The 24890-nt window shown below is 39.6% G+C and overlaps 2 protein-coding genes across 2 annotated transcripts; one reads left to right on the forward strand and one right to left on the reverse strand.

Moving 5' to 3' along the window:
• Window positions 1–8625: 8625 nt before the first annotated feature.
• Window positions 8626–9558, forward strand: LOC103682410 (olfactory receptor-like protein OLF4). The gene has a single exon (XM_008712017.1). The coding sequence runs from the start codon at window positions 8626–8628 to the stop codon at window positions 9556–9558; it is 933 nt and encodes a 310-aa protein (XP_008710239.1).
• Window positions 9559–23842: 14284 nt separating this feature from the next.
• On the reverse strand, window positions 23843–24787 carry LOC103682411 (olfactory receptor-like protein OLF4). The gene has a single exon (XM_008712018.2). It carries the CDS (start codon window positions 24770–24772, stop codon window positions 23843–23845), a length of 930 nt encoding a protein of 309 aa, XP_008710240.1. The 5' UTR covers window positions 24773–24787.
• Window positions 24788–24890: the final 103 nt, after the last annotated feature.

Here is a 24890-nt window from a genome sequence, read left to right on the forward strand (position 1 = left end):
AGAGTGAATGAGTGAATAAATGATGTTTTTCAGAGGGCACTGTGTCCTGCACACTCGATCCATCACATCTCTGAGATCTCCTTTTACTCACTCTTGTGCTGATGGGAAAAAGATCCACAGAATACAAGAAACATTGCCAACGTCAATCAGGCACCAGTTGGAAAGGGGCGATTCAGACTCACATCCGCCTGCCTCCAAGTCAAGGCTCTTCTCACTCTGCAGGGCTGCCTTAGGCATTCAGTGCTTCACAAATAAGGGGAAAGGCTAACACTGGTATAAAGCAGAACCCAAAAGGTGAGCAGACATAAGGGAGGGTTGGCTTCTGCTGCAGGAGGAGAGGGTCCCTGCAATGATGCTCTGACAAGAGAAGCAAGAAGAGTTGGAAAGGAATGAGGAGCAAGAATTCTCTGCAGACATGAAATGTGCAGGATCTAGAATCAATCCCATTACTTTATCTCATCAACCTGACCTTTTCCCCAGAAGACATTGTTAATAAAACTTTCCTTCCCTTCACACCATTTTCCCAGATTACTCTGGCTTCCCCTGATGCTTCACTCAATGGATTTGGCTCTACTGGTCCTTCCTTCCAAAGACAATTGATGTAGAAAGGACAGGAAATGGGGGTCAGGCGCTGGTCCTTTGGAGTGAGTGGACATCCCAGAAAAGCCTGGAGAGGATGCTCTTAGCCTGTGGCTCATGAGCCGCAGGTGAGCTCTGCAGAGGGGGATGCAGAGGCTGAATTCTCAGAGCTCCCTATCAAATAAATTCCCTCCATGTTGCTCAATTCTCTAAGCAATTCAGCTCTCCTGAAGCCAAGGGACCCTAAGTAAAGGAATTTTTTTTCTTTTTTCTTTTTTTTTTTGCCACTTCAGTCCCCATGTGTCCATCTTGGGAGCCAGGTGCATATTCCCTTTCTACCAATGGGTCCATTTCACCTGAAATGGACATCTCTCCAATGTTTATAACCACTCATGCAGGCACGTCAGAAAGACCACCCTGTGGGCCTCTGAGCTGCTATGACAGTGGGAGTGTCAGTCTCCAGCGTCTGACTCAGAGATATAGCCATCACCTGACCACATCCATCCCAACTAGGATCCTCCCTGGAACAGCATTCTGACTTTATTTTGAAAATTTCAGACAGATTCTGAAGAAAATGCATGAATCCATGCATTTGATGGATGGTAAAATTTTTGGCTACAGAGGTAGAGTTTTCTTCATACATCTTCCCCAGATTTGCTTATTCAGGTTTTCTTCTGGGGTAAATGCATTCACATCTTTAAACACACATGGGTATTTTATTCTGGCTGTATGCCCAGGTAGGGTATTCAGAACATTGATTTCCTATGGGGAAGAGTATTTTGCATGTTTTCTTGTTGTTGTTTTGTTTATTTGAGTATAGTAAACACACAATGTATATTAATTTCAGATATACAACATAGTGATTTAACAAATTTATACACTATTGTACCTTCATCACAAGTGTAGCTGCCTTCAGTCCCGATGTATCACTGTTACAATATCATCGACTGCCTTGCTTACAATTAATCTGTTCAGATTTTCGATTTCTTCCTGGTTCTGTTATGAAAGATTGTACATTTCTAGGGCTTGTTCTGTTCCTTCTAGGTTGTTCACTTTGCCTATACTTTTAATATTATTCACTTATAATTCTTTGTATTTCTGTGGTGTCAGCTGTTACTTCACCTTTCTCATTTCTGATTTTATTTATTTTGTCATTTCTATTTTTTTTTCTACATGAGTTGTCTAAGGATTGTCAATTTTGCTTATGCTTTCAAAGAACCAGCTCTTGGTTTCATCTATTTTTTTTTTCTGTTGAATTTTTAAATTTCAGTGTCATTAATTCTGACTGATCTTTATTATTTCCTTTCTTCTACTCATGTTGGGCTTTGTGTGTTCTCTGGGAAAGAGTACTTTGAATACAAAATCAGTACTTGATGGTGATTTACAGCAGGCATATCTAATGTGAATTGCCTTAATTTAATTCCATTGGTCCTATACATACAGACACCCTACTTTCTTTCTAGATAAGAGAGTTATCTTCTATCCATGTTCACTGTGAATCGGCTATACCAATGCTCCAGATTCTATCCTAACCCATGTTCCATTAGACTTTTTCCATTCAACTATAACACTGAAGTATAATTATATATAATAGACTCTCCCTATTTTAAGTATATAGTTTGACACTTGTGGTGAGCACAGCATAACATAAAGAGTTGTGTGTTGATTCAGTATGATGTATACCTGAAACAAATGTAACATTGTATGTCAATTATACTTCATTTTTATCCTTTAAAAATTTTTATTTAAATTCAATTAATCAATATATAATACATCATTAGTTTCATATGTATTGTTTGATAATTTACAGTTGCATATAACAGCCAGTGCTCATCACATCATGTGCCTTCCTTAATGCCCATCACCCAGTTAACCCATCCCTCTGCCCACCTCTGCACCATCAACCCTCACTTTTTTTCCCTACAGTTAGGAGTCTCTCATGGTTTTTCTCTCTCTCTCTGACGGCTGCCTATTCAGTTTTTCCTCTGTGCTATTTTTTATATTCCACATATGAGTGAAACCATATGATAATTATCTTTCTCTGATTGAATTACATCGCTCAGCATAATACACTCCAGTTCCATCCTGTCGATATAAATGGTAAGTATTCATTCTTTCTGATGGCAGAATAATATTCCATTGTACATATATACCACATCTTTATCCATTCATCTATTGATGGACATCTCAGCTCCTTCCACAGTTTGGCTATTATGGACATTGTTGCTATGAACATTGGGGTGCAGGTGTCACTTCAGATCACCGCATTTATAACTTTGGGATAAATACCTAGTAGGATAATTGCCAGGTGGGAAGGTAGCTGTATATTTAAAGTTTTGAGGAACCTCCACACTGTTTACCAGAGTAGATGTATCACCTTTCATTGCCACCAACAGTGTAAGAGGGTTCCCCTTTCTCCGCATCCTCTCCAACATTTGTTGTTTTTTGCCTTGTCAATTTTTGCCATTCTAACTGGTATAAGGTGGTATCTCAATGCAGTTTTGATTTGAATTTCCCTGATGACTAATGATGTTGAGCATTTTTTCATGTGTCTGTTAGCCATTTGTATGTTTTCATTGGAAAAGTGTCTTTTCATGTCTTCTGCCCATTTTTTGACTTGATTATTTGTTTTTTGGGTGTTGAGTTTGAGAAGTTCTTTATAGATCTTGGATACTAGCCCTTTATCTGTAGTATCATTTGCAGATCTCTTCTTCCATTCTGTAGGTTGCCTTTTAATTTTGTTGGTGGTATCCTTTGCTGTGCAGAAGCTTTTTATCTTGATGAAGTCCCAAAAGTTCATTTTAACATTTGTTTCCCTTGCCTTGGAGATGTGTCATGAAAGAAGTTGCTGTGGCCGATGTCAAAGAGGTTTTTGCCTATGTTCTCTTCTAGGATTTTGATGGATTCCTGTCTCACATTGAGGTCTTTCATCCAATGGGAGTTTACCTTTGTGTATGGTGTGAGAGACTGGTCAAGTTTCATTCTTCTGTATATAGCTGTCCTATTTTCCCAGCACCATTTATTGAAGAGACTGGCTTTTCTCCATTGGATGTTTTTTCCTGCTTTGTGGAAGATGAGTTGACCATAGAGTTGAGGGTCTATATCTGGCCTCTCTGTCCTGTTCCATTTTCTATGTGTCTGTTTTTATGCCGGTACCATGCTGTCTTAGTGATCACAGCTTTGTAATATAGCTTGAAATTAGGCAACGTGATATCCCCAACATCAATTTATTTTCTGATAGTTCTGGAAGTCAGAAGTCTGAAATAGGTCTCCTTGACCTAAAATGACTACCTCCAGAAAAGAGTTCATTCTAGAGGTCTGGGGGAGAATAGGTTTTCTTGCCTATTCCAGCTTTAGAACTACCTGTACTCTCTGACTCCATATGCCCTCCCTGTATCTTCAAAGCCATCAACAGGGCATCTCAAAATCTCTTTCTGACTCTAAGTCTTCTGCCTCCTTCTTCCACATTTGGAGGACCCTTGAGATCCATTGAGCCCACCTGGAAAATCAGAATAACTTTATCATAGGGTCAACTGTCTAACGATATTAGTATGATTTGTAACCTTAATACTCCCTTGCCATGACACAAGACATATCCAAAGATCTTGTTGACTAAGATGTGCAAATATTTTGTGGACATTATTCTGCCTACAAAGTCTTTTTCAGAGGTATATTTGATACCAACTTAGGGGCCTTCACTTTGATGAATCAAACACAGAATTTATTTCAGACTCCAGGGTAAGTACTTATAATTTCCAATAAAAATCACACATGAAGAGGATCACATGGCTTATTTATAAACATCACCCCAAAGCCATAAATGGTAAAGTAAACCCTCAACTAAAAAGATTCAATATCATTTCAAGGTGAAGGTAAAATGCAAGGAGGTCAGACCTCTGGAAGGCAGGCAAGTTCAGGAGAATGTGTATATATATCCGGCTTCACCTGACTTCTAATCTGGTCTCCCAGGAACAGAGTCTCAGCAGGAAATTTTCACTTTCTGAACAGACAAGTGCCCACTGGGAATGGAGTGCTCTGAGGTGGGAGTAACAATGGAAACAGCACCTAGTGAGCAGACACAGGGAGCTGTAAATATCTCCTCTGCTGTAGAACGTCAGCACATGGATCCTTGGACTGGCCGGGACATGGTTGTTATTTTGTGTTCCTAAGTCTGGCAGAGGGACCCATGCTTCACTGCTTCCTGCTGTCCTGTCTGGGAACAGAGCTTCGGTCTCCATCATCAACCATCCAGGGAAGATTTTGGACCTTGACGTGGAGACACTTATCTTATAGACCCCATCCAGGGGAGTCTGAGAGCTCAGCAGGTATTTCAGGAAAGGATCAGAGAGAATGGAATCTGAGAACTTTTACCTGAGGTCACCTGAGACTAGGTAGACTCATTTAAAATTAATTTATATGACATGTTGAAAAGCAAAGTGTCCATTGGACTCAGCCATACAGATATCATTGTTGACAATAGGTGGTGGGAATGGAAGTCCAGTTGGATGTGACAGAGGAAGGGTTGGGGACCTAAAGTGGTTCCAGTGAAATAAGAACATATCCAAGGAGCTTGCAGCTAAGGGGAGCAGGAAAACAGAGTATTTGGCTTGGAGATGTGAGTTATGAACTTTTTCAGATGTGGTGTTTTTGCGTGTGTTCTGTATTTATAGAAAGCCCCAGAACCATGCAGGCAGCCAGTCCCTTGCAAGAGCAGTTTTTGAGACATACATTTCTCAGCATTTTCTCTCACTCCTAGTATTTACATTAAAAAATAGTATTTCATATGCAAAAAGGGGTAAGCTAACTACCTTTACTTTGTAATACTTCATTACCAAGAGATGTGGAAAGGATGGAGACATTTGTGAGGTAGAAGGAAAAACTCAGCCAAATCTCTTCACCGGTGATAATCACTTATTTACGCACAGGAAGGAACTATATAGTAAACTTTTTACATATACTGAGGAAGGCTGTCTGCCACCCTAGAAGGGTGGATGCTGCTATCCCCACTATCTGAGTAGGATATTCACATTTGGAAGGGATTGCTTGTCTCTCCCAAGTTCAAAGATTGTATATGTGGTAGATCTGACATTCAAAACCTGGTTGTCTGATTTCAAAAGTTTTGCATTTAAAATCATTCAAAATATTTTTTTTATTATTTTGTCTTAGAAAAAGTCCCTTCTAATGTTCTACATTGTGTATTTTCTGTTGTAAATTGTAGGTTTATTCCCTTTGCACAATTTTCTAGAGGGATATGCAATTAAAAAAATGTCTTGACATCATAAAAATACCACTCCTTTCTCATTTAGATACATTGTTACTTTTCTGTTTTGATAATTATTCTGGGCATCAGGGCTTGTGGACTGGTGCTGGAATGTTGCCAGAACCAGGGAAGCTTTCTTCTCATCACAGTCTCTCAGGAACCCCCTGAGCTTATTAGATCTACTTTACCCCCTGTGTCCATTCTTTCCTCTGTGTTTTGGCACTGCTTTCTATGTTTCTATAAATACAGGACACAAGATGATTGTATTAAATTGGAGCCCCAAGTTTCCATGTCCTTGGGAGGCTTACTAGCTAGAATTTAAATACTATTTACACACTCTTCAGGATAAAAATAATTTGATGTTGACTGCCTTATATCATTTTTTCAAAATTATTGTGGCTGGGGGGGGGAGAAAAGCATGGTAGTGATGCGGTACCAGGAGGCCAGAGTGCACTGTGTGTGTGTGTGTCTGTGTGTGTGTGTGTGTCTGTGTGTGTCTGTGTGTGTGTTGTGGGGCATGAGCAGTCCTCAGGGCAATGGCACCTGAGTTCATGTTGTCCAATATGTGACCCTTAAATGCCAGAATGTTCACCAACAAATGGAGATAAGGAAGGGATCCATCTCTATTCACAGAACACCTTGGAACACAATTAATAAGATGCAAAGAACACCATGTGAAGGAGGGACTCCCTGTGTCTTGAAGTCCCATCAGTGGCAGGAAAGTCCCCTGGGTCCTCAACGTTCTCTGCCACCACCTCTCATCTCTCTTGCTCTTGCTCATTCCCTCACCGCACTGACTGCATGTTGAGATCTGCAGATCTGCAGTAAGTGCCTTCTGCAGGGCCTTTGCTCTGCTTTCCCTGCAGGGCACACCCCTCCCCCAGATATCCTCCTGCCTCCTGCTCAGTCTTTCTGGAAGCCTCTGTTAAAATGTCACCTTCTTGGCAGGTGTTCCTGAACTCCTATTAAAACTTAGAACGCTCCCATCCACTCCTTTATATACCACCATTTTTTTCCTTCAAAGCACCCGTCACTGTATGACATGGTATTTGATATAAATATATTTACATTACATATATATATATATATTTACATATATGTTTATACATCATGTATAAATATTTGCATATATATGTTTTGCATTTAAAATCATTCAAAATAGTTTTTTGAATATATATATATATATTTTTTGAATATATATACATATATATCCTTTTTCCATCATTGGATTGTATAGACTTTTCTAATTTTTTCTCCAAGTTTTTATTTTAATTCCAGTTAGTTAACATACAGTGCAATATTAGTTTCAGGTATAGAATTCAGTGATTCAACACTTCCATACATCACCTGGTGCTCATCACCACAACTGCCCTCCTTAAGCCCCATCATCATTTCACCCACCCCCCACCTACCTGCTCTCCAGCAACCCTTAGTTTATTCTCTATAGTTAAGAGTCTGTTTTCTGGTTTGCCTCTCTTTTTCTCACAGAATTTGTTCATTTGTTTTGTTTCTTAAATATCACACATGAGTGTAATCATGTTAATTGTCTTTCTCTAACTGACATTTCACTTAGCATAACACACCCTAGTTCCATCCAGGTCATTGGAAATGGCATGCTTTTATTCCTTATGATGGCTGAGCAATATTCCATTGTGTATATATATATACTGCAGGCTTCTTTATCCATTCATCGATGGATGGACATTTGGGATCTCTCCAAAGTTTGGCTATTGTTGATAATGCTGCCATACACATCGGGTGCATGTTTCCACTTTGAATTAGTATTTTCTTATCCTTTGGATAAATGCTTAGTAGGACAACCTACAGAATAGATGATATTTGCAAATGACATATCTGATAAAGGGTTAGTTTCTATAAGTATAATTAAACTCAATGCCCAAAAAACAAATAATCCAGTTAAGAAATGTGCAGAACAAATAATAGACACTTTTCCAAAGAAGACATACAGATGGCTAACACACACATGAAAAGACCCTCAATATCACTCATCATCAGGAAAATACACACCAAAACTCAATGAGATATCACCTCACACCAGTAAGAATGGCTAAAATAGACAAAACAGGAAACAACAGGTTTTAAAAAAAAAGTTAAAAATAGAACTGCCCTATGATAAAGCAATTACACTGCTAGGTACCTTCCCAGTGAATACAAAAGTGCTGATTCAAAGGGATATATGCACTGCAATGTTTAGCAGCAGTATTTACAATAACCAAACTATGGAAATATACCAAGGGTCCATTGTCTGATGAATGCATAAAGAAAGTGTATTACTCAGTCACAAAAAAGAATGAACTCCTGCCATTTGCAACAACATGGACGGAGCTAGAATGTACTAGGCTAAGCAAAATAAGTCAGTCACAGAAAGATGAATACCATATGATTTCAGTCATATGTGGAATTTAAGAAACAAAACAAATGATCATAGGGGAAAAAAGAGAGAGAGAGAGGCAAACCAAGACATAGACGTTTAACTCTAGAGAACATACTACTGGTTACCAGAGAGTAAATCAGTGGAGGAGATGGCGATACACGTGATGGAGAGGAAGAAGGGCAGCTGTTGGGATAAGCACCAGGTGATGTATGGAAGTGTTGAACTACTAAATTATAGACCTGAAACTAATATTAAACTGTAGAGTAGTTAATTGGAATTCAATAAAAACTTTAAAAATGAAAAAAATAAAGGGTAATAAGTAAATAAATAAAGCTCATTTGACTGAAAATTATTTTGTTATTTTTTCCTTCCTTGTAGTCTCCTCTACCACATGGAACCAGGAAATGATTCAGGAATTTCAGGGTTTCTTCTTCTGGGATTTTCAGAGGACCCAGAACTGCAGCCCCTTATATTTGGGGTTTTCCTCTCCATGTACCTGATCACTGTGTTTGGAAACCTGCTCCTCATCCTGGCCGTCAGCTCTGACTCCCACCTCCACACCCCCATGTACTTCTTCCTGGCCAACCTGTCCTTTGTAGACATCTGTTTCACCTCCACCACCATCCCCAAGATGCTGTGGAACATCCAGACTCAGAGCAAAGTCATAACCTATGCAGGCTGCATCACGCAGATGTATTTTTTCCTACTCTGTGCTGTGTTGGATGATTTTATCCTATCTGTAATGGCCTATGACCGCTTCATGGCCATCTGTCACCCCCTGCACTACACAGTCATCATGAACCCCCAACTCTGTGGACTGCTGGTTCTGATGTCCTGGATCGTTAGTGCTCTCAATTCTTTGTTACAGAGCTTAATGGTGTTGCGGCTGTCCTTCTGTACAGTCTTGGAAATCCCCCATTTTTTCTGTGAACTCAATCAGATAATACAACTTGCCTGTTCTGACACTTTTGTTAATGACACGATGATGTATTTTGCAACTGTGCTGCTGGCTGGTGCTCCCCTGGCTGGGGTCTTTTACTCTTACTTTAAGATAGTTTCCTCTGTACGTGGGATCTCATCAGCTGAAGGGAAGTACAAAGCATTTTCCACCTGTGCATCTCACCTCTCGGTTGTCTCCTTATTTTATTGTACCAGCCTAGGAGTGTACCTTAGCTCTGCTGCTCCCCAGAGCTCCCACACAAGTGCAGTGGCCTCGGTGATGTACACGGTGGTCACCCCCATGCTGAACCCCTTCATCTACAGCCTGAGGAACAGAGACATAAAGAGGGCTCTGAAAAGAATCACTGGGGTTCCAGTGATGTAAGGGCCCATTGTCCTGGGCTGAAGAAGTGCACATGATTGCAGGGTCAGAGCCTCAGAACCAAGAATTGCCATTCTTCGATCAGGTTGTGGAAGTAGAATCTGCTCCTTCTATTTATTTTCTGGTGTTTTCATTTGTTTGACTTCAACTTCTCTATACACTTAAGTAACACACTTTATTTATCTTCTGCTTTGTCTGATACACAGTTTTCCTCTTTGTCCATTTCCTACCTTTTAAAAGTTTTTCCCGCCTTGGATAAAAACCATTTGGAATTCCCATTTATGTCATGGCATACCATTGATTTCTTGAGAATAATTCCTACACAGTCAACATATATCATCCCAAGTAATTTTCTCTTATTTAACTAAAAGGATAGTCATGAGTAATATTATTCATACAGAAAAAAAGTAGGTTGCTAACCAATGCCATTTATTAAATTTTATAATAAGGGAACCTATGAGACCCCAGTTTTTCCCTTTTATGTATATCAGTACATTGTACATCACTGTCTCCACTGCTCATCCTGACAGTGCAGACTATCTTTAAGTTGGTCCTGTTGTTAGTCACTGACTCCATTCTCCTGATTATGATCATGTTCTCCTGTGCGGCTGTATCCACCATGCCTACCACAGTGATTGGCTCAATGATTACCATGAACATGTTTCCAAGCGGAGTCTATAAAGAAATTTATATTAGAATAAGTAGATTTACTTCATATGCCCCAAGCCAGGGAAGATCTTAAACATGATAAAGATAAATTGAAATTATGCTTTGTATTACAGAACAAAATATTTCATTTTATGCTGTCCATTTACTCTTTGAATGTGGAGTTTGATGTCCATGTAGAAATGTTGGGTTTTCGGGGCGCCTGGGTGGCACAGCAGTTAAACGTCTGCCTTCGGCTCAGGGCGTGATCCCGGCGTTATGGGATTGAGCCCCACATCAGGCTCCTCCGCTATGAGCCTGCTTCTTCCTCTCCCACTCCCCCTGCTTGTGTTCTCTCTCTCGCTCGCTGGCTGTCTCTCTCTCTGTCGAATAAATAAATAAAATCTTCAAAAAAAAAAAAAAGAAATGTTGGGTTTTCCCTGTTGGGGTGAAGAATTGGTTGGCACGTTTATGGTGTTTTACTGAATCATCTTCCTCTTTCTGCTGCATAGAAATAGGACTCTTTTCTCTGCTCTAAATGAAATATCTTCTCTTTTTCTAAGTGTTGTCATAACCAGGAAATGGGCAATGATTGAACAATATCAATATCATCCATCATATACCATCCACATATATCCTCCAGGTCAAAGGATAACTCATTACAGAGATTGAATTCCTATCCAGGCATGTGATTCCGATCATGGCTTTTGTGCAAAGAGAGATGTCCTTCCAACCTCTCTTTGTTATCTGGAGGTAACCCTAGTGAAGTCTGTCTTTATTATAATCATCAGAAATAATAATGTAGGAGTGCCTGGGTGGCATAGCGGTTAAGCGTCTGTCTTCAGCTCAGAGTGTGATCCCCGCGTTATGGGATCGAGCCCCACATCAGGCTCTTCTGCTATGAGCCTGCTTCTTCCTCTTCCACTCCCCCTGCTTGTGTTCCCTCTCTCGCTGGCTGTATCTATCTCTGTCGAATAAATAAATAAAATCTTTAAAAAAAATAAAAGAAATAATAATGTAGACACATTTTTTTGTGACCAAAGGAAACACTCAAGGATAGGAGTGTGAGAATGTATATGTGTGTACATTTGTACACATCTTTCTCTCAGATAAACACTTCCTCACACTTTTATGCAGACACACAGAGACTTATTTGGTTCTCATCTATTTTGTTGAAAGAAAACGTGAAATTTGAAGAGGATGCATATCAAACGAATAAACATTTGAATTAATATAAAATAGAAAGAAAGTAAAATTTGGACACAAACATTAAAATAGACTGGGTGACCTTAATTTTAATAAGGAATTATAATTTTATCTCAAATCTTCAAAGGCCTCAGAGTCAAAACCACATTTACATTTATGCAGTGGAAATCAGTGTCAAGTTAATGGGGCAGAATATCTCCAAACTGAAACGGATTTTCTCTTTCCATTTAAGGTGGGATTTCAATACCAAACGCCTTTACCCAAGGGAAGTTCACTGAATGAGTTGAAAGGCTCAAACTCCATTCCTACAAGCAATATTTTTCTGAACAAATGTCTATATTTGATTCCTGATATAACAAGCCACTCCTGATATGAGTGGCTTATCTTAAAACAAAGATTTATCCTATGTTTCTAGAAGGGCAAAAGCCTGAAAAGGGTCTCATTGGACTATAATTAAGAGGTCTGCAGGGCCGCAATCCTTCTGGACACTCCAGAGGAGAATTCACTCCCTTTCCTACTTCACTTTTCAGTAAATACTTGCCTTTCTTGTCTCATGGCCCTCACCCATCTTCAAAGCTCACAGTACAGAATCTGAAAATGTCTCTGATTCCAATTCTTTGTCCTCGCTCTTCCACATTTACGGGACCAGTGTGATTACACTAGTCCCATCTCGATAATCTAAGCTAACCTTTTCTTCTTATTATATTAAGATCAGTGATTAGCAGATTTTCCCACCTAGTGGCTGATTTCTCCTAGCTCTGTAAACAAACATTTTCAAAAGTTTTTGAATTAGGATGTGGACATCTATTGGAAGCCCTTATTCTGCTTATTACAAAGTCATTTTCAAATATAAATTATTTGATGTCACTCTAGAGTGCTTATATGAAAGACTTGAACAGATAAATTTTCAACACCTATAGAATTATGTGAAAAAGTTTCTTTCAAAATTACAAACACAGAAGATTCCTGATGGAGAAGACTGAAAACACCTACTTATGACTCAAACACAGGAACACAGAGTAGCTCTCAAACTGTGCCCCACAGAGCATGACCTGCAGCATTAACACCCCCTGGAAACTTGTTAGAAATGTCCAGTCCCTAAAATTAGATTTTAAACCAAAAACTGTAGTAAGGCATTAAGAGAAATTCTATATCATACTTGAAGGGTCTATCCAAAAAAGATCTAAAAATTATAAATATTTATGATCCGAATTTGGGAGCAGCCAATTATATAACACAATTAATAACAAAAATACAGAAACAAATGGATAATAATACAATAATAGTAGGGGATTTCAACACCAGTCTCACAGCCATGGACAGATCATCTAAGGAGACAAACAGCAAGGAAACAAGATCTTTGAATGACAAAAGGGACCAGATGGACATCACAGATATATGAAGAGCATTTCATCCTAAAGCAACAGAATACACATTCTTCTAGAGTATTTTCCAGAGTAGATAACATACTGGGTCACAAATCATGTCTCAGTCAACACCAAAAGATTGGAATTATGCTCTGTATATTTTCAGACCACAATGCTTTGAAACTTGAACTCAATCACAACAGGAAATTTGAAAGAAACTCAAACACATAGAGGTTAAAGAGCATCCTTTATTTATTTATTTATTTATTTATTTATTTTTAATAATTTTTTTATTATGTTATGTTAGTCACCATACAGTATATCCTTAATTTTTGATGTAGTGTTCCATGATTCATTATTTGCATATAATACCCAGTGCTCTATGCAATATGTGCCCTCCTTAATACCCATCACTGGCCTATCCCAATCCCCTCCCCCCTCCCCTTTGAAGCCTTCAGTTTGTTTCCCAGAGTCCATATTCTCTCATGGTTCATTCCGCCTTCTGTTTATCCCCCCTTCATTCTTAACTTCCTTCTCCTACTGATCTTCCTGCTATTTCTTTTGTTCCATAAATGAGTGAAGCCATATGATAATTGTCTTTCTCTGCTTGACTAATTTCACTTAGCATCATCTCTTTCAGTCCCGTCCATGTTGCTGCAAATGTTGGGTAATCATTCTTTCCAATGGCTGAGTAATATTCCATTGAATATGTGGACCACATTTTCTTAATCCAATCATCTGTTGAAGGGCATCTCGGCTTCTTCCACAATTTAGCTATTGTGGACAATGCTGCTATGAACATTGGGGTGCATATGGCCCTTCTCTTCACTACATCTTTATCTTTGGGGTAAAAACCCAGTAGTGCAATGGCTGGATCATAGGGTAGCTCAATTTTTAACTTTTTAAGGGACCTCCACACTGTTTTCCAGAATGGCTGTACCGACTTGCATTCCCACCAACAGTGTAAGAGGGATCCCCTTTCTCCATATCCTCTCCAACATTTGTTGTTTCCTGCCTTGTCAATTTTTGCCATTCTAACTGGTATAAGGTGGTATCTCAATGTGGTTTTGATTTGAATTTCCCTGATGGCTAATGATTTTGAACATTTTTTCATGTGTCTGTTAGCCATTTGTATGTCTTCAATGGAAAAGTGTCTGTTCATATCTTCTGCCCAGTTTTTGATTTGATTATTTGTTTCTCAAGTACATTGCACTACAAGGTATTTATGACAAAGATACAGGTGTAGTGAAAACAAGGGCCACATGCACCCCAATGTTTATTAGGCAATGTCCACAATAGCCAAACTGTGGAAGAAGACAAGATGACCATCAACAGATGGTTGGATGAAGATGTGGTATATATGTACAATGGAATATACTCAACCATCAGAAAGGATGAATACTTACCATTTACTTCGACATGGATGAAACTGTAGGGTATTACGCTGAATGAAATAAGTCAAGCAGAGAAAGACAATTATCATATAGTTTCACTCATAAATGGATTATAAGAAACAGGGTAGAGGATCATAAGGGAAGGGAGGGAAAACAGAATGGAAAAAATCAGAGAGGGAGAAAAACCATGAGATACTCTTATATAAAGGAAACAAACTGAGGGTTGCTGGAGGGGAGTTGGGTGGAGGATGGAGGGCATGTGATATGATGAGCACTCGGTGTTATACACAACTTAGAAATTATTGAACACTGCATCTGAAACTAATGATGTACCTTAAGTTGGCTAAATGAATTTAAATAATTAAAAAGAAAACAAAAGATAATTTTAAGCTGAAAGGCTAAAGAATCATGGGAAAAAAAACTTGAATTTTATATACACTGTCCTCTAGTGCAGGAATTTTTCATTTCTGTGTTATCCGTAAACTTAGTATTAGCCTGTGTTCCTGCCGGTCTTCTGGGGGAGGGGCCTGTTGTACAGATTCTCAGGTTTTCTTTCCCTGGGAGGAGATGCATCTCCCTGGCCAGGGGCCCAAGATCAGTGTAAGCTGCTTCTGGTTGCTCTATATGGCTTCTGTTTGAAGGCTTCCCACACCACTTTATAGGAAGGAAGAACAAATAAAAATGTGGTGCCCTGATCTCCAGCCCTGGAGCTGAACAATCGCCTCCCCCCTACTCTTCAATGCACCCTCAGGGTAATGCACTCATTCACTTTGTGTGCGCCAAACTGCAGACTCCTGCACGGCGCACCTGCACCAATCCACCCAGGGAAAGGAAAGGGGTCTCACCGAGGTTCTGCTGCTTGCAGGGCCCCTACGTGGATCGGTCATCCGATCCTGCCGCAGTTCATGGTTTATGGCAACACTGAGCGGAGAGCCCATTCCAAGGTTTGCTGCATTTGGCCTGCTTCCCTGCTCCAAAGCTTGAGAAATCTGCCGCACTCAGGCACCCCCGTTCCTTCCGTGACCCCAGGGATTATGAGACCACACTGTCCAACCTAGGATTCCACCCTGCTTTGCCACCTGAGCCTCTTTAAAGCAAAGATGTCCCTCATAGGGGCAGACTTCTAAAAGTTCCGATTCTGCACTCCGTGATAGATTACTTGCTGGTAGATGGCTTATGGACGATCCCTCCACTCACAGTTTATCTTATTTATCTTTTTATTATTATTATTATTATTAATTATTATTATTATTATTATTATTTTCAATTAGCCAACATAAAGTAAATCATTAGTTTCTGATGTAGTGTTCAACAATTCACTAGCTGTGTATAACATGCAGTGCTCATCACATCATGTGCCGTCCTTAATACCCATCATTCAGATACCACATTCGCCCACCCCCTTCCCTTCTGTAACCTTCAATTTGTTTCCCTGAGTCTAGAGCCTCTTATGGTTTGTCTCCCTCTATGATTTCTTCTCATTCAGTTTTCCTTCCCTTCCCCTATAGTCCTCTGTGCTATTCTTTATATTCCACATATGAGTGAAACCATACAATAATTGTCTTTCTCTGCTCAACTTATTTCACTTAGCATAACCCCTCCAGTTCCATCCATGTCGACGCAAATGGCAGGTATTCATCCTTTCCGATGGCTGAGTAATGTTCCATTGCATATATGAACCATGTCTTCTTTATCCATTGATCTGTTGATGGGCATCTTGGCTCCTTCCACAGTTTGGCTATTGTGGACATTGCTGCTATAAACATTGGGGTGCAAATATCTTCTCCCATTCTGTGGGTTGCCTCTTAGATTTGTTGACTGTTTCCCTTGCTGTGCAGAGACTTTTAATCTTGATGAAGCCCCAAAAGTTCATTCTTTTATTTTGTTTCCCTCACCTTTTGAGACATGTCTTGAAACAAGTTGCTGTAGCCAGTGTCAAAGAGGTTACTGCCTATGATCTCTAGGATTTTGATGAATTCCTGTCTCACATTGAGGTCTTTCATCCATTTTGAGTTTATCTTTGGGTATGGTGTAAGGAAATGGTCCAGTTTCATTCTTTTGCATCTGGCTGTCCAATTTTCCCAGCACTATTTGTTGAAGACACTGTCTTTTCTTTCCATTGGATAGTATTTCCTGCTTTGTCAAAGATTAGTTGATGACAGAGTTGAGGGTCCATTTCTGGGTTCTCTATTCCATTCCACAGATCTATGTTTCTGTTTTTGTGCCAATACCATGCTGTCTTGAGGATCACAGCTTTACAATATAGCTTGAAGTCAGGCATTTTGATGCCTCCAGCTTTGGTTTTCTATTTCAACATTCCCCTGGCAATTCAGGGTCTTTTCTGGTTCCATACAAATTTTAGGATTCTTTGTTCCTGCTCTGTGAAAAATGTCAATGATATTTTGATAGGGATTGCATTGGAAGTGTAGATTGTTCTAGGCAGCACAGACATTTTAACAATGTTTATTCTTTCAATCCATGAGCATGGAATATTTTTCCATCTCTTTTTATCTTCCTCAATATCTTTCATAACTCTTCTGTAGTTTCTAGAGTTTAGATCCTTTTAAAAAAATATTATGTTCAGTTAGCCAGCATATAGTATATCATCAGTTTTCGATGTATTGTTCAATGATTCCTTAGTTGCTTATGACACCCAATGCTCATCACAATACATGCTCTCTTTAACACCCATCACCTGGCCACCCCTATCTTCCCATCATCCTTCCCTCTGTAACCCTTACTTTGTTTCCTGGAGTCCAGAGTCTCTCATGGTTTGTCTCCCTCTCTGATTTCTCCCCCTTCAGTTTTCCCGCCCCTCCCCCATGGTCCTCTGTGCTATTCCTTATGTTCCGTATATGAGTGAAACCATATGACGATTGTCTTTTTCCTCTTCTGTTAGATTTATTCCTAGGTATCTTATGATTTTTGGTGCTATTATAAGTGGAATTGATTCCTTAGTTTCTCTTTTTTCTGTCTCGTTGTCAGTGCATAGAAATGCACCTGATTTCTGTGCTTTGATTTTGTATCCTGCCACATTGTTGAACTGCTGTATGAATTCTAGCAATTTGGGGGCGGAGTCTTTTGGGTTTTCCACATAAAGTATCATATCATCTGTGAAGAGAGAGAGTTTGACTTCTTCTTTGCCAATTTGAATGCCTTTTATTTCTTTTTGCTGTCTGATTACTGAGGCTAGGACTTCTAGTACTATGTTGAACAACAGTGGTGAGATTGGGCCTACTTGTCGTGTTCCTGAACTTAGGGGGAAAGCTCTGAGTTTTTCCCCATTGAGAATGATATTCGCTGTGGGCTTTTCATAGATGGCTTTTATGATATGGAAGAATGTTCCCTCTATCCTTACATTGTGGACCATTTTAATCATGAAAGGATGCTATCTTTTGTCAAGTGCTTTTTCTGCATCAATTGAGAGGATCATATGATTCTTGTGCTTTCTTTTATTAATGTGATGTATCATGTTGATTGATTGTTGATTGAGTGTTGAATCACCCTTGCATCCCAGAAATAAATCCCCAGTTGGTGGTGGTAAATAATCCTTTTAATGTAATGTTGGATCCTATTGGCTAGGATCTTGTTGAATATTTTGATATCCGTGTGCATCATCACCATGTTCTTCTTTAAATGTTTAGTAGAATTCCCCTGGGAAGCCATCTGGCCCTGGACTCTTGTTTGTTGGGAGGTTTTTGATTTTGCTTCAATTTCCTTACTGATTATTGGTCTGTTCAGATTGTCTATTTCTTCTTGTTTCAGTCTCGGTAGTTTATAAGTTTCCAGGAATGCATCCATTTCTTCCAGATTGCCTAATTTGTTGGGATAAAGCTGCTAGTAATAAGTTCTAGCACTTGTTTCTATTTCCTTGGTATTAGTCGTGATCTCTCCCCTTTCATTCATGATTTTATTAATTTGGGTCCTTTCTCTTTTCTTTTGAGTAAGTCTGGCCAGAGGTTTACCAATCTTATGAATTCTTTCAAAGAATCAGCTTCTGGTTTTGTTGATCTGTTCTACTGTTCTTCTAGTTTCTATTTCATTAATTTCTGCTCTAATCTGTATTATTTCTCTTCCCCTGCTTGGGTTAGGCTTTATTTGCTGTTCTTTTTCCAGGTCCTTTACGTGTAAGGTTAGCTTGTGCATTTGCAATTTTTCTGAATTTTTGAGAGAGGCCTGGATGGCTATTACTTTCCTCTAAGGGCCGCCTTTGCAGTATCCCATAGGTTTTGAACTGATGTGTTTTCATTTTTATTGGTTTACACGAGTTGTATATGTTCTTCTTTAATTTCCTGTTGACCCAATCATTATTTAGTAGGATGCTCTTTAACTTCCAAGTATTTGAATTCCTTCCAAATTTCTTCTTGTGGTTGAGTACCAGTTTCAAAGCATTGTGTCATAAGAAGTAGGAAGATAGGTAGGAGAAGAAAGGGAAGAAGGAGGGGGGGGGGAAACAGAAGGGGGAATGAACCATGAGAGACTATGGACTCTGGAAAACAAACTGAGGGCTTTAGAGGAGAGGGGGGTGGGGGATTGGGATAGGCCAGTGATGGGTATTAAGGAGGGCATGTATTGCATGGTGCACTGGGTGTTATACACAAGTAATGAATCGGGATAGGCCAGTGATGGGTATTAAGGAGGGCATGTATTGCATGGTGCACTGGGTGTTATATGCAAGTAATGAATCATGGAACTTTACATCAAAAACTTGGGATATACTGTATGGTGACTAACATAACATGTAAAAAATTATTATAAAACAACAGTGACAACAAAGCATTGTGGTATGATAGCATACAGGGAATAATCTCAGACTTTTGGTATTAGTTGAAACCTGGTTTGTGACCCAGTATATGATCTATTCTGGAGAAAGTTCCATGTGCACTCAAAAAGAATGAGTATTCTTTTAAGGAGGAATGTTCTATATTTATCTACAAAGTCCATCTGGTCCAATGTGTCCTTCAAAGCTCTTGTTTCTTTGTTGATCTTCTGCTTAGATGATATATCCATTACTGTAAGTGGAGTGTTGAAGTCTCCTACTATTAATGTATTATTATCAGTATGATTCTTTATTTTGGTTAACACCTGGCTTATGTAATTGGCTGTTCCCATGTTGGGGGCATAGATATTTATCATTGTTAGATTTTCTTGTTGGATATACCTTTTAAGTATGATATAGTGTCCCTCTACATCCCTTACTACAGTCTTTGGTTTAAAATCTAATTTGTCTGATATGAGGTTTGCTACCCCAGCTTTCTTTTGAAGGCCATTGGTGTGGTAAATAGTTCTCCATCCCCTCATTTTCAATCTGGAGGTGTCTTTAGGTTCAAAATGGATGTCTTGTAGACAGCATATGGATTGGTCCTGCTTTTTTATCCATCTGAAAACCTGTGTCTTTTGATGGGAGCATTCGGCCCATTTACATTCAGAGTAACTATTGAAAGACATGAATTTAGTGTCATTGTGTTGCCTGTAACTTCCATTTCTGTTGATTGTCTCTGTTACTTTCTGGTCTGTGTTACTCTTGAGGTATCTCTTCACTTACCGTATCCTCCTTAATATTTCTTGCAGGGCTGGCTTGGTGGTCACATATTTTTTTCTGTTTCTGCCTGTCCTGGAAGCTTTTTCTCTCTCCATCCATTCTGAATGACAGCCTTGCTGGATAAAGTATTCTTGCCTGCACGTTCTTCTCATTTAGTAACCTGAATATATCTTGCCAACCTTTCTGGTTTGCCAGGTTTTTGTGAATAGGTCTGATGTTATTCTGATATTCCTCCCTCCATATGTAAGTAATCTCTTCTCCCTAGCTAGTCTCAGGATAATTTCTAGGGCTGTAAGCTTTCAAGCTTCACTATTATATGTTGGGGTGTTGATCTATTTTTATTGAATTTGGGAGGGGTCCTCTCTGCCTCTTGGACATGAATGTTTGTTTCCTTCCCCAGATTAGGGAAGTTCTCAGCTATGATTTGCTCAAATACACCTTCTAGCCCTCCTACTCTCTCCACCCCCTCGGGGATTGCAATAATTCTGACATTGGAACTTTTCATGGCATCATTAATCTCTCTAAGTCTCTTTTCATTGGCTACTAGTGGCCTATCTCTGTTTTCCACAACTTCGTTCTTTTCCATCAGCTTATCTTCTAGATCACTGCTTCTCTCTTCTCCCTTATTTATCATGGCTATTAGAGTATCCAGTTTAGATGGCATCTCATTCATAGCATTTTTACGTTTGAACTGATTAGATGTCATTTCTGCCCTCAGAGATTCTATATCGTCACTAATGCTTTTTTCAAGCCTAGCTATTGGCTTTATGATTATTATCTTGAATTCTGTCTCTGACATCTTGCTTATTTCCATATCTGTTATTTCTGTGGCAGAGAACATTGTCTCTATTTCTTTTCTTTGTTGAAAGTCATTCTGTCAAGGGATGGTTGAGCAAATGAACAGAGACCAAAATATCAACCACAACCCAAGCAAAATGCACCCTAGAAAAAATCTGAAGTGGTCAGAAGCTACCACAGATACGCAAACAAAGCCAAGATGATCCAAAACAATAAAAAATAAGGGGAGCAGTGGGAGAGAGAGATTATAATCTCTCAGGATGGAGACAGCCAGGTTTCTGCCTGTTCCTGATTGATTTTTGTTCTGTGTGTTAGAAGACACTATATCCCAAAATTGTAAAGAAATCAGAACTTATAAATATCATATATATGATATATATGTTACATATATATATAATATATATATACACATATATACACACACATATATATACACATATATTAAGATAAAATTGAACAGAGTGAATAACAGACCAGTATGAGGCATAAATCTATAAAATGTAGATGTAAAAACAATTTTTTAAGTGACTTAAAAACATTAGTTGGGAAATAAGAATCTATTTGAAACAGAAACAGAGTAAAAAAAAAAAAAAGAAAGAAAAGAGAAAGGAAACTAAAAAAAGAGGTAAATTTTAGCCTGAAGTATAAGAGTCATGAGGGAGCACCTGGAGCTCCCTGTATTATCTTCCCCTGGTGTTGGAGTTTTACTGTCTTGTGGTAAATAAGCTTATCATTCACCTGTTTTTCCAATCTGTCTTCTGGGGGAGGGGCCTGCTGCTAAGTTCTCAGGCATCTTTGCCTGGGTGGAGTTGCCCCACCTCTTGTCAAGGGGATGGGCTTAATGTGTGGTGGTCGTCTGTGTGGCTTTTGTTCCCTGGCGGCTTTCTGCTTCTCTTTAGAGAGTCAGAGCAAATATGACCATGTGGGAATCTCTCCCCAGAGCTGCGAAATCACAGTCCCCTTTCTTCAATAAACCCTCCAGGTCTCCATTTCTGTGTGTACCAACTCCATAGACTCATGCTATTTGCACCTGCTGCAACTCTCCCAGGGGAGTTCCAGGGACCCATGAGCATCTCTGTGCTTTGTGCCTTTGGAATTGTGAGCAGCTGTGGGCCCGCATGTGTGCACCCTCTTTCTCAGCTCCCAGGTCATGGGGTGCCACCCAAGTGTCCTTTAGCCCATGGGTCACACTGCCCTGAGAGCTGCTTCCCTTACATAGGCACAAGCTGTCTTATATCTCCCCTGGGATGTTAAACAGCCCACACACCTTCTAGTCCTTTTCAGGGTGCTCAGGCAGAGAGCAGTCTCCCGACCAGCCAGGCTCATGGTTTATGGTGACCAGAGCTGATAGTCCCTTCTGGGCTTGTTGACCATAACCAGTCTCCACTGCTTGGGCACTCTATTGGTTCAGGTTCTCCTCTACTTTCTGAGTCTCCTGGAATCCTGAGACCACAATGATCCACCTAGAATTCTATCCTATTCATCCCTTGTGCCCTTTTCAAAAAGGGATGACTCTCATTGGAGCAGATTTCTAAGGGTCCCAAATTTGTGCACTGATTCTATATCGCTTTCCAGTGGCTCGTTTATGGAGGTGCCTTCCCTCCTCCATTTATATTCCAATATTTCCCCCAAAGATTCAAGGTTTCCCATTTCCTACCTTGCAAAAAGTAGTCATTTTTCTGCTCATAGAGATCCACATAAATCTTCTTACATCTCAGGTTGAATTTGTGTGTGTTCAGTGTGGTTTGATAAATATCCAGCCAATTTTGAGGGACCAGATGAAATGAGGTCCCCTTCTCTGCCGCTATCTTGCCCCCTCCAATTCTCACAGTTTATCTTCTACTAAGTGCCCTCAGATTCACTTCTCTGCACCTCTTACCTTGAAAAACTGGTCGCTTTTTTATTTGTATTATTGAAGCAATTCTTTTCTTAGATCTCAGGTTGAATTCACAGGTGTTCAGAAAGATTAGATAGATATCTAGCTGAATTCAGGGAACCAGGAGATACGAACATCCCCTACTCTTCCATCATCTTCCTGGCAGAATAATTCCACTATTTTAATATCTACATGTGAACCTTTGATTTTTTTCAGAGTTGGAAGAGAGATCTCCCACCATGTTAGGTGTGACCCAGCTAACTGTACTCTGAGTCTGACCCTGAGTCATGTACCACCAGAATATTTAAATTCCAATTAATTTACTGAAGCATTATTACATGTGATAAACTGTACATATTTAAAGTGTACATATGGACCACATCTTCTAAATCTGATCCATATATACAATGGAATATTACTCAGGCATCAGAAAGAATGATTACACATTTGCAGCAACATGGACGGGGCTGGGGGAGATTATGCTAAGTGAAATAAGTCAAGCAGAGAAAGACAATTATCATATGGTTTCACTCATTTATGGAACATAAGAAATAGCAGGGAGATCGGTAGGAGAAGGAAGGGAAGAATGAAGGGGGGGGTAAACAGAAGGTGGAATGAACCACGAGAGACTATGGACTCTGGGAAACAAACTGAGGACTTCAGAGGGGAGAGGGTGGGGGACTGGGATAGGCCGGTGATGGGTATTAAGAAGGGCACATATTGCATGGTGCACTGGGTGTTATATGCAAATAATGAATCATGGAACATTGCATCAAAAACTGGGGATGTACTGTATGGTGACTAATATAACAATAAAAATTATTTTAAAAAAAAGGAAAAAAATAAATTGTAACTGGAGCTTTCCATAAATAAATAAATAAATAAATAAATAAATAAACAAATAAATAAATAAATAAAGTGTACAATGTCAGGAATGAAAAAGTCATTGAAAACTCACCGGGAAACACTACATGGTTCTATACCATAGAAGTCCAGAAGGCCCACGGTAAGTTCTAACTGCTCTGCTATGCAATTGTTTGGGTGTAATCCCTCCATCATCTCATTTCTTCTGAAGACCATGTGGAATCATAAACATAACATCAAGGGATGTTGTAAGGAATGATGAAATGTGTGGAAATATCTTGTTGGATCCAAAGAATGCTCAAGACTAAAGGTTGGGTGTGTGTAAATGTATGTATATTCATGTACATATTTATTTCAAGAAACCACACTCTCACACACATGGATGTAAATGCACAAGGCTTGTAACCCTCATTATAATTCATTATAACCTATCGTGTTGAAAGATAGCTTTAGAGAAACTTGGAGGGTAAAGAAATGAAAAGAATGAGCACTTGCTTTCACGTGGAATGCTAGGAATGTAGAAATTTAGACACAAAAATTTAGAGAAGAACAGCTGGCCTTAATTTTCACAAGTGCATCTAGAAAAATGTCCCTTTTATGGCTTCCCCCTGAAAAATACATGTAGAGCCCCCATTATTTCTTTGTTCCTCAGACTGTAGATGAAGGGGTTCAGCATGGGTGTGACCACTGTGTACATCACCGAGGCCACTGCACTTGCGTGGGAGCTCTGGGGAGCAGCAGAGCTAAGGTACACTCCTAGACCTGTACAATAAAATAAGGAGACAACTGAGAGGTGAGAGGCACAGGTGGAAAATGCTTTATACTTGCCCTGAGCTGATGAGATCCCACGTATGGAGGAAATAATCTTAGAGTAAGAGTAAAGGATCCAAGCCAGGGGACCACCAACAAGCAGGACAGTTGCAAAATACATCACCATGTTATTAAGAAAGGTGTCAGAACAGGCAAGTTGTATTATCTGATCGAGTTCACAGAAGAAGTGGGGGATTTCCAAGACTGTACAGAAGGACAGCCGCAACACCATTAAGTTTTCTAACAAGGAATGCAGGGCACTCATGATCCAGGACACCAGAACCAGCAGCACACAGAGCCGGGGGTTCATGATGACCGTGTAGTGCAGGGGGTGACAGATGGCCACAAAGCGGTCATAAGCCATCACAGTCAGGAGGAAGTTGTCCAAACCTATAAAAAGTATGAAAAAGTATATCTGAGTGATGCAGCTGTCATAAGTTATGACTTTTCTCTGTGTTTTTATGTTTACCAGCATCTTGGGGATGGTGGTGGAGGTGAAACAGATGTCTACAAAGGACAGGTTGGCCAGGAAGAAGTACATGGGGGTGTGGAGGTGGGAGTCTGAGCTGACGGCCAGGATGATGAGCAGGTTTCCAAACACAGTGATCAGGTACATGGAGAGAAAAAGCCCAAATAGGAGGGGCTGCAGTTCTGGTTTCTCTGAAAATCCCAGAAGAAGAAATTCTGAAATTCGTGTATCATTCTCTAGTTTCATATCATTGATGTGACTGCCAAAATAAGAGAGAAAGTGGATGACACAATTATGCAGTACTAACCTGGCAGATATATTATCATTTATATTCTGCACTCAAGAAATTAATGTTTATATTTGT

This window comes from Ursus maritimus, unplaced genomic scaffold, assembly GCF_017311325.1.
Source record: "Ursus maritimus isolate PB19 unplaced genomic scaffold, ASM1731132v1 scaffold_37, whole genome shotgun sequence".
Lineage (NCBI taxonomy): Eukaryota > Metazoa > Chordata > Mammalia > Carnivora > Ursidae > Ursus > Ursus maritimus.